This window comes from Rosa rugosa, chromosome 4, assembly GCF_958449725.1.
Source record: "Rosa rugosa chromosome 4, drRosRugo1.1, whole genome shotgun sequence".
Taxonomy (NCBI): Eukaryota; Viridiplantae; Streptophyta; class Magnoliopsida; order Rosales; family Rosaceae; genus Rosa; species Rosa rugosa.
The window spans coordinates 27290825-27305155 of NC_084823.1; the positions used below are offsets into that span (position 1 = coordinate 27290825).

At 38.3% G+C, this 14331-nt stretch overlaps 2 protein-coding genes across 2 annotated transcripts; one reads left to right on the forward strand and one right to left on the reverse strand.

Moving 5' to 3' along the window:
• The first annotated feature begins 1068 nt into the window (after window positions 1-1068).
• On the forward strand, window positions 1069-2944 carry LOC133742142 (hydroxymethylglutaryl-CoA lyase, mitochondrial-like). The gene has a single exon (XM_062169824.1). It carries the CDS (start codon window positions 1587-1589, stop codon window positions 2802-2804), a length of 1218 nt encoding a protein of 405 aa, XP_062025808.1. The 5' UTR covers window positions 1069-1586; the 3' UTR covers window positions 2805-2944.
• LOC133742143 (large ribosomal subunit protein bL21c) lies at window positions 2913-7113 on the reverse strand. The gene is made up of 5 exons (XM_062169825.1): window positions 6704-7113; window positions 6549-6629; window positions 4412-4513; window positions 4184-4258; window positions 2913-3135 (listed from the first exon to the last, which is right to left on the reverse strand). Exons 1-5 carry the CDS (start codon window positions 7040-7042, stop codon window positions 3064-3066), a joined length of 669 nt encoding a protein of 222 aa, XP_062025809.1. The 5' UTR covers window positions 7043-7113; the 3' UTR covers window positions 2913-3063.
• Window positions 7114-14331: the final 7218 nt, after the last annotated feature.

Genomic DNA, 14331 nt, shown 5'->3' on the forward strand with positions numbered 1-14331 from the left:
GGTGCTCAGAGAGGGATTATGTCACGCACTTAACCAAGGATACAATCAAATCAAGTACAGGGGAGATTCTAAAATTCTTATTGATAGCATTAACTGTCAGATCTCAGTGCTTTGGAGAATCAAATTCTTGGTTAAAGAGATTCTTCATCTAGTCACTACTTGTTCTTCTATTTCCTTCAAACACTTGCATCAGGAGGCAAATTTTCTAATGGATGCTATCAATGCTGTTGGTCATTTTACAGACTTCAATTCATGCATGGGAATACTCTCTTCCTTAAATGCCATGTCTGCCTTTTATCTAGATCAGTTAGGAGTTGGTTGTTGTAGAGGCTCTAGGTTTGCTGCAATGCGAGATGTAGGTCCTTCGATAAAAAAAAAAAATGCAGCTCTGAGAAGTCAGGATCTGAATTTATGTCTTCAACAATATCCAAGCAATCGGACTCTACAATGAGGGAACAAAAATGATGAGATCGGGCCATCTGATCTCCATATAAGGCCGTTAATAATTCTGTGTCTTGCGTTGTCAATAGAAACTACCCATGACACCACAAGACACAGAGGAGCATGTACAGGGGTATGAAGATAGAGAGGGTAAGAAGTTATGAACTTGTTCCTATAACCATTGTTGAACTTGGGGTTGTGGTGAAGCAGTAGAAGTCAGAGCTCGTGGCACCAGGTTTAAAGCTCCAGCTGCATAGGTAGAAATCACCTTAATTACCAGCTGGGATAGAAGCATGCCAAGTTCCTCTCCAAACCACTTCACGTTAATTGGAACTTCAACGAGTACCAAGCATCTAGCCACATGATTGATACGCAGACTGGACACCTTTTTTGTCAGCTCCCTGTATCCAGCAATCTGTCCCAGCATTACCGCTCATAGGAATTAATATCCCTAAAACTTTTCCTACGATGCGGTCCCTGATGTAACATAAGACCTGATACCACACGAATGTGCGGTGAATGGAAGGGATTAAGGTCAACATCGAGGAGCCAAGGATCAGACGTAGCCATATAATTGTAGTTGAACCATAACCATTCACCAATATGCCTACGTATCTGCTCTAATTAAGCACATGACGGACCAAATTATGCACGCATAATATTGAAGGTTCCTAACCCAGCTTCCCAGATCGAAGTTGGTTTAAGGAAAATAGATTGCTTGAAAGTTTAAACAACCCCATACGACAGAGTTAGGTGCAAGAATGTAAACCAACATGCAATACCTACCACTACTTTCCCCAATCCCCATCTCTCTCTTTTTCCTTCTTCAAAGAGAATTACTTCAGCGACTTAATTAGTTAGGTGCAAGAATGTAAACGTTCCAACTACCTACCAATTCTTTCGCCATCTCTCTCTTTGTCCTTCTTCAAACTCACCAAACAAGGAAATTAAAACCAAACCTAACAACGATTAACGCCATCATCTACATAGTCTTACCTTCTTTGAACAACACAGAAGGTTCTTCCCAATTTACGGGGTTTCTCTTTTCAGGCTAATTTATAGGGTTTCTCTTTTCAGGCTCTGAAACCCTAATTGTTGCTTCTCTCGAAAGGACTTCAGTTTGGCCTTTTCCATCTACTTGCACCATGTCAAGCTTGGAGAAGCCACTTGTTTTTGATAGGATTCAGAAATTCTCTTCTAGTGTTTGCAGGTCAAGAAGAGCAGATGATGTTGAAGAAGGAACAAGTTGTAGCACATCCAATAGCCGCGAAGAAGAGTATACAAGAGACTACTTCTCTTTCAGCAAAAAGACTTTGAGCTTTGGCAGGAATCACAAGGCTTTCAGAAATGGTTTTGAATCATGGTTCTTGCCAGATGATCAATTTAACTCCAAGACCAAGTGCAATGAAAAAGATGCAACACGTAAGTTCCTGAACGGAATAGGATTACCAAAGTTTGTTAAGATAGTAGAAGTAGGTCCAAGAGACGGTCTACAAAATGAGAAGAAGATCGTATCTGCAGCTATAAAGATTGAGCTGATTCATAGGCTGATTTCTTCTGGGTTGTCTGTTGTTGAGGCTACAAGTTTTGTATCACCCAAATGGGTTCCTCAGCTAGCAGATGCAAAGGATGTAATGGAAGCGGTTCGCAATCTCGAGGGTAGTGCTACATTGCCTGTTCTGACACCTAATTTGAAAGGATTTGAAGCAGCTGTTGCAGCTGGTGCTAAGGTCGTAGCAGTCTTTGCATCAGCTTCCGAGTCATTTTCAAAGGCGAACATCAATTGTAGCATAGAAGAAAGTCTTGTGCGTTACCGAGCTGTTACTCGTGCTGCAAAGGAGCTTTCGATTCCTGTTCGAGCGTATGTATCATGTGCCATTGGATGTCCAGAAGAGGGAGCAATTCCACCATCAAAAGTGGCATATGTAGCAAAACAACTCTATGACATGGGCTGCTTTGAAATTTCTCTTGCCGACACGACCGGAATTGGTACCCCAACGACGGTTGTGCCAATGCTTGAAGCTGTGATGGCTGTTGTTCCTGTTGAGAAGCTTGCTGTTCATTTCCATGATACGTACGGGCATTCTCTTCCAAATATTCTAGCCTCTCTTCAAATGGGGATTGGCACAGTCGACTCCTCTGTTGCAGGTTTAGGTGGGTGTCCATATGCCAAGGGAGCTTCCGGTAACGTTGCCACTGAAGATGTTGTATACATGCTTAGTGAACTTGGCGTGGAAACCAATGTGGATTTGGCCAAGCTCCTGGTGGCTGGTGATTTCATCAGCAGGCATTTAGGTCGCCCGTCTGGTTCAAAGATCGCCATTGCCTCGAGTCCTGTTAAAGCTGATGACTCCAAGGTTTAGGCTCTGTTTGTACCAGTTGTGCGTTTACTTGGCATGAGGAATTGTGATTCCATGTTTTTTCTTTGGCCAATCATGAATTGTAATTCAGCAAATAATTTCGTTATCAAGTGAAATAAACTGGAACAGAATTGATAATACAATTAAGCTACAAGCATATTGTTTCCATACACCACCTTACAATTAGATACAAAAATGAGAAATACATTGAAACAAAGTAAAATACTCCGAATCCTACACCATAACCACTCAATGGAACCCCCTATGATTCAAGTGTAACTGCTGGATAGTCTTGATAGCCGGTGATAGCTGTTATCCTTATGCGTGAATTTGGCTGCACAAATGAGTTGAGGCTAAATCAAAAGCATCAAAGCAGGAATCGGCAATTCATAGGATACATGAAGTATTTGATCACAAACATAACAGCTCTAAAAAGGAAACACACAGAAAGCAATTTTCCCTCCAAAAAGATAAAACTAGAAGCCGATGGATGCAAGGATAAGACAAACCTTACCAAATAAGGTATGGGTACCACAATGATCTAATTTCCCTAGTGGAATATATAGGTATAGATATATAAAAATGATGTAATAAGTTGAACCATTAGATCAGATATGACTGTGATATGCATCCCACACACTCGGACACTTGTACTCTCAATTGTCCATACCTGGTTTAACAGTGAGATAAAAATCATCTGTTTAACCTGTTTGGTGAACAACGTAGGTCCTCACTGGAACACCATTAGTAAAAGGTTCAATTACACAGGCATTTTAAGATTCAGTGTCTTTTCAGGATAAACCTCTCTACACAGGCATTCTAAAACTTGTTCAGGCCAAAAAAGATATTTAGAGTATCTACTTTACATCTAGGATCCATGTGTGCTTCCAAAACTTAAACTAGCTAAAAGCTTCAACTATAGAGATTTAGAGTTCAGGCCAAAAAAGATATTTAGAGTATCTAAAACTTGTTAAGGTGTACGGGGAATGTATTGGTTTAGGGATCATGCTTGGAGGAATTTGGCTTCCTAAATCTTGTCTGAGTCAAAACGAACTAAATTGCATGACTGCTCCCGAAATAGGACTGGGACTAAGTCACAGTAAATAAAACATGAGGATGATAGATTAGTGACAGGAAAAGTCTCATTCCAGTAAAATGCTTAATGCAAATATTCGGATGCTCTATTAAGTCTCTATCATCCTATTACCCCAAACAAAAAATTGAAACTTTGTTTCTTTCCTTGTTTCATATATCCAATCAAATCAATGGAACTAATTAATAGGTAACACAGAGTAGGAATTAGTCATTGCAATCATTATAGTTGCACCAACTCTTCTGTTCTGGATAGTACGCAAACAAAGTAGATAAAATGAGGGTAATACCTGTCGGTGACCAATGTTTCTCCTATAATTTTTCTTCTTCTTATACTTGAAGACAACCACTTTGTCATTCAGTCCCTGCATAATAATGGGTAAACCATCAAAGGTGGAAACCATTTAGAAATGAAAAAGTAAAAATCTTATTAGTTTAGGTTCTTACTTCTGAGACAAACACATATAGAGACAAATTATTAGTTACAGTAAAAAGAACATTGTGATATAGTGAATTACTTGCTCTTCAACTACAGCATGTATAGCAGCATTTGTCACTATTGGTTTTCCAATGTAGGTAGTTGTTTTTGTTCCCACAAGCAGCACCTTGTTCAGAACAACCTGCATAAGATCAAATGTAAACATCATGAGGACAAAGCTATGATGAACTCTCAGAAAATAAGCACCAATATATTGATAGCACCTCTGATTTCATAAATTAGAAAAAAACGAATGATTAGAAACTGGGTCTGGGCCTGATTTTATTCATGATGTACTCATGATTAGCACCAATTTTTGTATAATAGTTTCAGAATTTGTTTTTAGTAGAACTCTCTACATGCATTCGACTTGCTAAGGTGAGACATTGAGGTTCCTAGAAGGCATTAGTCAGGTCATAGGTTCCCTATCTTGTTGGCTTTGTTCTTCTTGATGCTCTTCTATTTTGCCTTTAGACATGCAATTTTTCCGTTCAGTTCACTTCTCATCGATTATTGTAAACCCCAACATACAAAGCTCTTTAAGTTAATCGTGATAATACATTCTAATTCCATCATAAGACAGACAATAATTACCTCTCTATTGTAGATAACCTATGATGCCACCTTTTGCGAAAAACAAGAAACAAAAACAGAAAAACCCTCTCTAATTCCTCCACAGTCCGTACAATTCCTCCATTCCATATCATCGCTGGCCATTTCCACAACATATCCCATTGCAAGTCTATAATGCAAACTAGAAGGTTTATGCAGTGAACTGGCCGAGTTGGCAATCTGTAAAATGAGCTTTCAAGCTCAGCTAATTTGGCGACCATGGGAAATACAGGTCAATAAAATAGCTATTAACGAACCTACCCAACATACTGAATTCAAAACTAAATGTAGCTTCATGAACTGAGATTGCATACAATTTCTTCAAGTATCCATTAAGTCCGGAGTCAATGTTCATGGAAATGGAGGAAAAACTTCCAACTCATTGCGATATTCTTCTCCTTTTCTTCTTCATTTTTAGTAAGTAAAACGGAGCAAAATATATTGTCAATTTGTCATTGAAGAGATAGTGGCTGACAGAAGTAAAGAATTTAGCACCTTCTCCTCTTTAAAAAGGTAGCAATGCAGGTTAAGTGAACAATGTAGACACCAAATGCAAATGCAACTCTTTTAGCAGAAACATGTTCTTCCACCAACCAAAAACATGTATCCACAAAAAAGGAAAAAGACATTATTCATACTGTTACTAATTCTGCAGAACTATTGAGGTATACTTGAATTGTGAACTAGTGAGGGTAATGTCGACAATACGTAATGGGATTCTGATGATATCAATGGAAATGATCAAATATTGAATCTGTTGGTCAGTCTTAGTTTTTAGTTTAACTCTTGGAATTTGATTCTTTCCTTACACTTGAAATGTGTTGGAATGTGTTGAACATACATTTGAAATGCACAGTGCAGCAATTTAAAAGCGAAATTAAAGCCTGGTGTGAGTTCTGCACTTGTGAAGCATTTTGCATGTGCTCCTTGCATCCATATATCAGAAGACATGATTCAATTTCAGCTTATCTAAACAGAACTATGCGAGTATATCAAGAAAAGCGAAGAAAGAATCCCAAAACTGTGCACAGAAGCAGCCTTATTCCACCTCCATCATTAATCACTTTATCCTTTTCGAACCATCTTAACTACTAGTTTCTTGGCTTTGTTAACCAGAATTCCTTATAGTCTCTCACAATAGTGTCCTTAAAACTAGCGCGAATAATGGGAGACTACAGAAATCAATCGGCTTTGTTAGAGCACAACCGAAACAATATTTGAGTTAGCTCCGCGCGCACCCTCACAGGTTTCAATAACTCAACCTTACTAGGCAGGATCTAACTCTTATGGTAACTTACATGGAATGAAGACTTCTATAACTACAATTAACATTTTTCTGGAACCCTCAGTGAAAGTCACCTAATATCACAAGCTTATTTTCGGTGTCAATATTTGACCCTATAGTCACCACCAGTGCAGCAAACTAGTGTCATTTCGTACACCGGTGTTGCTTAAAGCAAAGTTAAAGCTAGATATTGCCATATTCACAAACAACAATCAAATCAAAGCTAAATTGGAACAAAAAATGACAAAAAAATCAAGCAAGAAGGAGAAGAAAAAGATACCTTATCATTGACCTTGGCTCCTTTGAGGCGCTGTGTATAGATATATCGTCCAGGTATAACAATGTATTGGCGCCCTCCAATCTATACACACAATTATATTCAGCAATTAAGTATAAGCTTGCAGAATCTCGCTGAAAGAATAGAGAGAGAGATACCATAACAACAGCGAAAATCTCCTCGCGTTTTGGGGCTGGTTCGGATTCAGCAAGTTCCAAGGCGGCGGGGGCAGGCTCCTCGGAAGCAAGAGGTTCGGCGTCAGGCTCGGGAGCTTGAAGCTCGGCTTCGAGGACGGCGGAGTCAATCTCCGACGACTTGGGGAGGAGAGGGAATGTGGGACGCGGAGAGGAGGAGGAGAGCTTGTGCGGCGAAGACGAAGAAGAAGAAGAGAGGGAGAGGGAGTTGAATTGAGAGAGGGAGGTTGTGGCGGGAGGTGAGATTTTGCAATGGGATGCGAAGGAGGAGCACAACAACGAAAGAGTTGCAGACGACGCCATTCTTCTTTTCACTTCACTCTCTCTCTCTCGCTCACCGTCTCTCTATTATCCTATCCGTTGCCAAAAACCATTCTTTATGTTCCATTTTTTTTTTTTTTTTTGATTTTTTTTTTGGGAGAAATCAGACACGTAGCTCCTCTAATGAAACTTTATATAAATATTTTATAATAATAAGGACTGATTGTGAACTTTCAAATTTAATCGTTGAAATGGGTTGGATATTAATGTTTAAAATAATTATATATTAATCCAAATGTTGAACTTGAAAATTCTCAACGAGTCCTTATTATTATAAAGTACTCATTGAAGATAGCCTCATCTAATTAGAATTAAAGTTATTGAATAATGTTATATTTCATGATTCACTCATTTTGGATTAACAGAAAGAGTCATATATAACCCAAGTATTTTTACTTAAATTTTAACTAATCCAACAACAAAAGGTGCAGGTATTATGAAATAGTACAAAAAAGAAATAAAAAAAATATATCGAACTCAGGGCGTCGACCCAATTGTTGTAGGTTCACTCATAAACAGTTTCTGGATTTTATGCGCAGGAGACTTCTTCTTTCAGCTTTAAGTTGCTTCACAATTGTTGTCTTTCTTGGATTTGTAATTGTTCTTGCGCCTTTGGGTCAGCCATGACGTTTGCCTCCAAAGGGAGCAACTAGTAGGTCAATCAATTGCTTCAGCTCAAAGTCAATGCTTGGATCCTAATTATTAGTGAAAGAACTTTCTTCAGGCCTTTTAGAGGGATAAGAATTATGGCTCCTCAAGGATGGACTTTAGTCTAACCCGCTTACGTGTGTGACACACTCTAGAAACTAAGGCCTAATGCACCTCACCTGCTACTTATGACATTTTTTTTTTTTTTTTGAACCAAATAATTCTCATTCAACTTAAGCCAGAATGGCACGGATACATACATTCTCTTGCTATCTACGGGCAAGTCTAGGACGTGGCATGCTAGCACCACCCATTAGACAATCAGTGCTCACATATTCAGAAGCGAACCTATACACTATGAAAAGAATACATAGTAAATAGGCTACATTTAGATCTAAGATAACTATAGGTGCATCTAGTTGAGTTAATGATCCTCCAGGATCCCAAATACGAAACCCTGATGAAACAGAGTGTATCCGTGTGGCCCACAAAAGAGCCCAATTCCAGTGGGTACACACAACAGGTTTGGGCTCTCCAAGCCCAGTTGAATTTAGCCCCCAAACTGATTTGGGCCGCCGAATCCTTTTGGGCTCCCAAGATGATCTGGGCACCCACCTTGCTGCACCCTTGCCAAACGCACCAGACGCCGCCATCTTCTCACCTCCGGTCACCTTGCCGGCATACTCTGCATTCACCAAGGCCTGGCTTTCTTCCATCAATGCATCTGCGAAACGACGCACGACGACTATCTCCTCCACTCCCACAGATTGGAGAGCAAAGATTCGGGCCGTCATCAATCGGATCCGGGTCCCCAGAAGTGCAGCGAGCCATGATGCTCTGTCTTGGTCACCCGAAGCAAGCCTCTGCCATGGGTAACTCAGAAGACCGTCAAGCCCAGACCATCGAGTTTTCGAGTCATCAGGAGGTTTGAGTCGCCCCCTCCTCGGTCGGATCCTTAGCCCAGAATTCCAAACCCCCCCATTGTCGATCTCGCCCAGATCGATTCGGTGAGATGAGATTCCGGGAAAAGCCACCAGTAGTTGGCTTTTATGGGTTGGCATCGAGATGCATCGATGTTGGAGGGATGCGGGCCAACAGCCTGATGCGGAGAGAAAACCTCCACTTAGAGAGGAGACCGGTGCCGATCTCCACAATTGGAGCACCACACAGAGGCGGCTAGGTTTCGGGAGCCACAAGCTCATGTTCCCTTTGCTACTTATGACATATAATGCTACTTTTAGTAACCTTATTATTCTCTTCGTCACCCAATATCTCTTTCCCTCATAAGGCCGTCAATATCAATATTTACAAAATGCCACCGCATTTCTAATTTTCATTATTTATGAAAATGTCATTGCATGCTATTGTCATTAATTAAGAAGCTACCGTCAAAGAACGAAAAAGCTACTAGCGACAAACCAAACATTTTTTTAGAAAATTTATTGTCATTCGTCGAAAAAGTCACCACCATCTTTCAAAAAACTACTGCTATAAACAAAAATAACTATTTTTGACGAACAAAAAAGTAACTGTCATTCACGATAATATTTTGGAAAACTATTGACATCTTTCTAAAAACTACATTCAACGAACTGAAAAGTTATTATTACAGTACCAAAATGCTACTGACCGTTTTTCAAGCCAAATTTGACTTGATGAGATATCTCTGTCCCAATACCTTTCAACAAGAACTGGAGCAGATGTGTTCCCCTCCCCTCCCTCCCTCTCTCTCTCCATAAGTGGCCTTATGAGGGATTAAATTAAGTATATGGTGACTGAACTGATAATATAAGTTCTAGAAAAAACAATTATGGGTAATTTACTATAGAAAATTTGTCACACCCCAGCCCAGTGAATTTCAAAGGGCTCAGAAGCTTCAAGTCAAAATCCTCCACAACTCGGGCTTCATTACTGGCTCATTCCATATTAAAAGGAGTCACAACTTGTAGCAAAAACCCGTGGTGTAGGGGTAGAATTGTAGAAACCCTAAAGACTGTCACCCCAAACTCCATCACCAAAGCACCATGTCTAGCTTGCTTAGTAGATGAAGTCGCCGATCTCAAACTTGTCAATCGTTGGCTTGCTAAATTTGCCGTGCACTGACAACCCTTAGATGGATGCACCAACCGCAAACATCTAAACACATGCCCCGATAACCTTTTCACATAGAAAAGAAACCTCTACCTCCATTGTATGCGCAAGCTTTAACTTGCACTTCTTCAGAACCACGCTAGACAACAGTAGATTAATTTGAACTTCAACCACCATCGTTATAAGAAACATGTTAGTTTCTTGACCAATAAGAACAGCCCTAGCATTGCATCAATGTTAAGCACCACATTCTCCAACTTCAAAGTTATGGGGGTGTTTATATATGATTTTATTCCAACCCTAATGATATTAACCTATACCAGGCTAGCTACCAGGCCCAGGATAAACTATCAAACACTGCCACCACAACCATGATGTTTGCTGTTTCGTAAAACACCATCCTGTATGACCAATATCTTGAAAAGCACTGCCAAGCAAGCAGAACCAATTCTCGTATTCGTACACCAACTCTAGCAAAACTATTGAAAATGATGTCCATACACAATGCAATATCAGTTTCAATAAAGAGAGAATTCTATATAATTTTTATACATCAAATAAAAATTTAGAAACAAATGTCTTTCATTTAACTTACAAACAGGGTAATAATTTTCACCATCTTAACAGAGATATAGACTGTTAAACGGTTTCTAATAAGGGAACTGTAACCAGTGGCGGAGGCAGGAATCTCTACAACTATAATTGGAGGCCCTCTTTTGGTGTTAAAGGCTTCACTAAATTTTGCAAGTGCATATAATACCCTTCAATAATATAATTATCAAATTAAATTAATAAAATATAAATAAATAAAAGAGTAAATTGAAAAAAATACCCAACCCACTACTATTTTATGTCTAAAAAATAAATAACCACTATTTTTTTTAGTCGATCTATTTTTCATTAACATCACATTATCACCCGCGAGAAACGCGGACACGTTGCTAGTATATATAAACGGGGGCAAAAAAAATTTCTTTCCTTTTCTGCCTCTCCTCTACGGTTGCATTAGAAAGAAAATTTGATCTGGGTTCTGGGTTCTTCCATGACAAATGAAATTTCTGAAGGGGATATCTATAGATCAACACTTAACATTCAATATTCAATGATCTGCAATCATACCCATAAACTTGGAATTTTTTATTTAACTTCTGGGTTTTTACATAACCATAAACTTGAATTCTCCTACAAAAATCTGCAATCAATAGAAATTTCTGATGAAAGAAAAGTGGGTTTCTACGATTCATGGTGAGGATGGAGTATAGGAAATCTGACATGTGTTTGATTTGAGAGAAGGTAAGGGACGAACTCCGTTTGGAAAACTATGGCGGAAGCTATAATTAGAGCGGATGTGCCGATGTGATGAGAACGAAGGGAAAAAAAAAAATCAATATTGCAATTTATTTCTATTTTTTTAAACTGAAAATTATGCAAGTTAAGAGTCTTAACTTTGTTAATGAGAAGACAAATGGCAAAATATAACTGGTGGCACAGAATAGGAACTTATGAATTAGGAACAGGTGATATGCGCCCAAAGCTATGGGGGCAAAAAAAAAAACTCAATTAACAAAATTAATTATTTTATTGGGGGCAGTGGCCCCCCACAGGTCCTTCATTGGCTCCGCCCCTGACTGCAACAAATAGAATTAGAAGGCTGTTATGAAAAAAAAAAAAATTAAAATGACCATGGATAAGAATTTCTAAGAATACTGTTGTCAATTTTAATTTAGTACTCGCAAGTGCACGAATCAATTGTAGAATAAATGTGCAAGCACGAGGTCATTCCCTCAAGGACTGATTGAAACAATTTTGCTATGACAAGTGTGCTATACTTAAGTGAAACAAACTGATTTTTATGATGATTGAGTTTTAAACAGAAAATTAAAGAAAGAAAAACTAAAATTAAAGACAAGAATGAGCAATGAGATTCTTTAGAGTTTAAGAATAGATTATAAAGATGCTAAAGCATTGAATCCACCACCTAATACTTCTATCCAATTCTCTAGTTGATAACAATTGAATTCCCTAGATTTCATGCTAAAGATTTCCGTACATAAACTGTATTGATCCCAGACATATGCCAAAGTTCTTCTAACCTTTGAATTCCAACTTATTGATCCTGTATAGAACTCAAGTAGCCAAACTATAATTTACTCCACTTAATGATCAGGTTCAAGCAAACATGTTCAACTCCATTAAGCACAAAAGAACTAGAAAATCATGCAAACAAGAATATCGACTATGATCAAGCACTTGTATTCTTAATTCACAACTCTTTAATCACAAGATTGAATTATCTTTTGGAACCCTAGAAAACATCTACTCATTGATCAAGCATCATGTTCTCCAACCAAATAACCAATAAACAAAACCTAGGTCTTATTGATCCCGAACAAAGATTTTGAATAAAAGTTCTATTGAAACGGTGATTAAGAGTTTAACATAGAAATCCAGAAATTCAATAGCAAACCAACTAAATAAACAGAATAGTCATACTAGGGGCTTCATCTCAGCCCTAGCCTAGAAGTTTAGCAATCCATAACTATGAAAAACATGACTAGAATCAAAGAAATCATGAAACAGACAATGGAAGAATTGAGGAACTTGGAACCAGCGTTGGTGAGAGCTTCTCTTCTCCTTGTTCTCTGCAGAATATGCTGTGTCTTCTCTAAAACGTGCTAGGTTTTCTCCTTGTATCTCTCTTTCCAAATCCTACTTGAATTGGGCTTCTTAGGTCTTCTAGTCCCACTTGGAATAGATTTCTTCTCTCCAAAGCAACGCAGGGTTATTAAAGTCAATGCAAGAAATTACTCCAAATATGTCAAACACGTTCAGCCTTGTTCCATTCAAGTGCTAAGAACAACGGACTTGGGCCTCACAAGTCAGATTCCGAAAATCGTCAGAATCTGCCTTCCCGAACTAGGTTCACTTAAATCATCATAACTTCCTCCACAAGAATGCGAATCCACTTCCGTAAAATTCCTCAGAAAGCTAACATCCGTATCTTTCCAATGGTATAAGGCTCGCCTGCTAATTCCTTCTGAGAAGGTACAGTTTAATCCGCGAAGTTGACACACAGCAGAGACAATTCTGGACGCTCAGGATAGCAAGCATCCTTTCAATCCCGCGTTTGACTTTAAGCTCCAAATCTTTCTTTTCTCCAAATTAACCTACAAAACACAAACACAAAGTAAATGACTCAAAAATGATAAGAACTAAGCCTAGAATCCTACATTTAAGGGTATAAAAATATATGAAATTATGAACCTATCAAATACTGTGTACAAAATTTCTCTTCATGCATAACCTAGCTCTTTTGCTCTTTTGAGCATAGCTCTTGGTGGAGCAGCAGTTTCTAGGAGTGCTAAATGAACTTACTTGCTTTTAAATTCTTTTTTTTTTTCTCTTTAGCAAACAAAAACAATACAAGTTGATATTCAAAGTAGGGTTACCTTGACCTATCAATTTGTTACTTTAATGTAGTGGCAGCTTTGCCATTGATCCCTACAACCTTGTTAAAAATTTGCATTACTATGTATATAATCTGAGGAATTTTATCTAGAGTGACAGTCAAATAGCAACCTCATCGTTCTCTTAATAAATCACTTTGACAATCAAATATGTTGTGGACTAAATTTATAATGGCTGCCATTAATTAGTTAAGTGGTGAAAAAATTAAATCGTAAATCGTTCCCTATTTCAAATTGTAGCTACATCTATTGGGGCTGGCTTTGCCTTACATAGATAGTTTCATGGATTCTTAATTAATTACTTTAGTTTTAGGGGTTATATAGATGTTATGTGACAATTGTCTTATTGTCTTCTAAGAGTAAATCAACATATGAAAGGGGTTCATGTAACAGCAAAGCATGTACTTAATAAAGTTTAAAAACATTCACAAACTGCTAAGATAAAGTTGCGTTTTTGATAGAGTGCATCAAACAATTATAAGTAGAATTTTGCTATAACTTGAAGTTTTTATACTACAAAAGTCTGATAAACCCTTACGGAAAAAAAAAAAAACTCACACACAGTCACACACACCACCTATTCTTGTTTTGCAAACCAATAATTTCATCATCTCAGTATTATTAATTTGGATTGTCATTTTAGGTTCACAATTGGTGGTCTCACTGTCATTTGGACCTTTCATTCACAATTAATGGTCTCATTGTCATTTGCATTTTATCACATTTCATCTTTAGGGTGCCATTATGTCCGTTTCCCATTCCTATATCACAGTAGAGAGAGAGAGAGAGAGAGAGAGAGAGAGAGAGAGAGAGAGAGAGAGAGAGAGAGAGAGAGAGAGAGAGAGAGAGAGAGAGAGAGAGAGAGAGAGAGAGAGAGAGAGAGAGGTGAGGCAGAGTCTGAACCTCTCGAAGGTTTTGATTCGAGAATTGGAGCAGGGAATGAGAGCGATGCATGTGAAGGTGAGTTAAGTACTAAGATAACATGTTGATTTAAACTTTATCGGTCAAAATATTCTGATTTGCTGATTTTGTTGAAGGATATTGACACTTAGTGTGCCTAGTCAA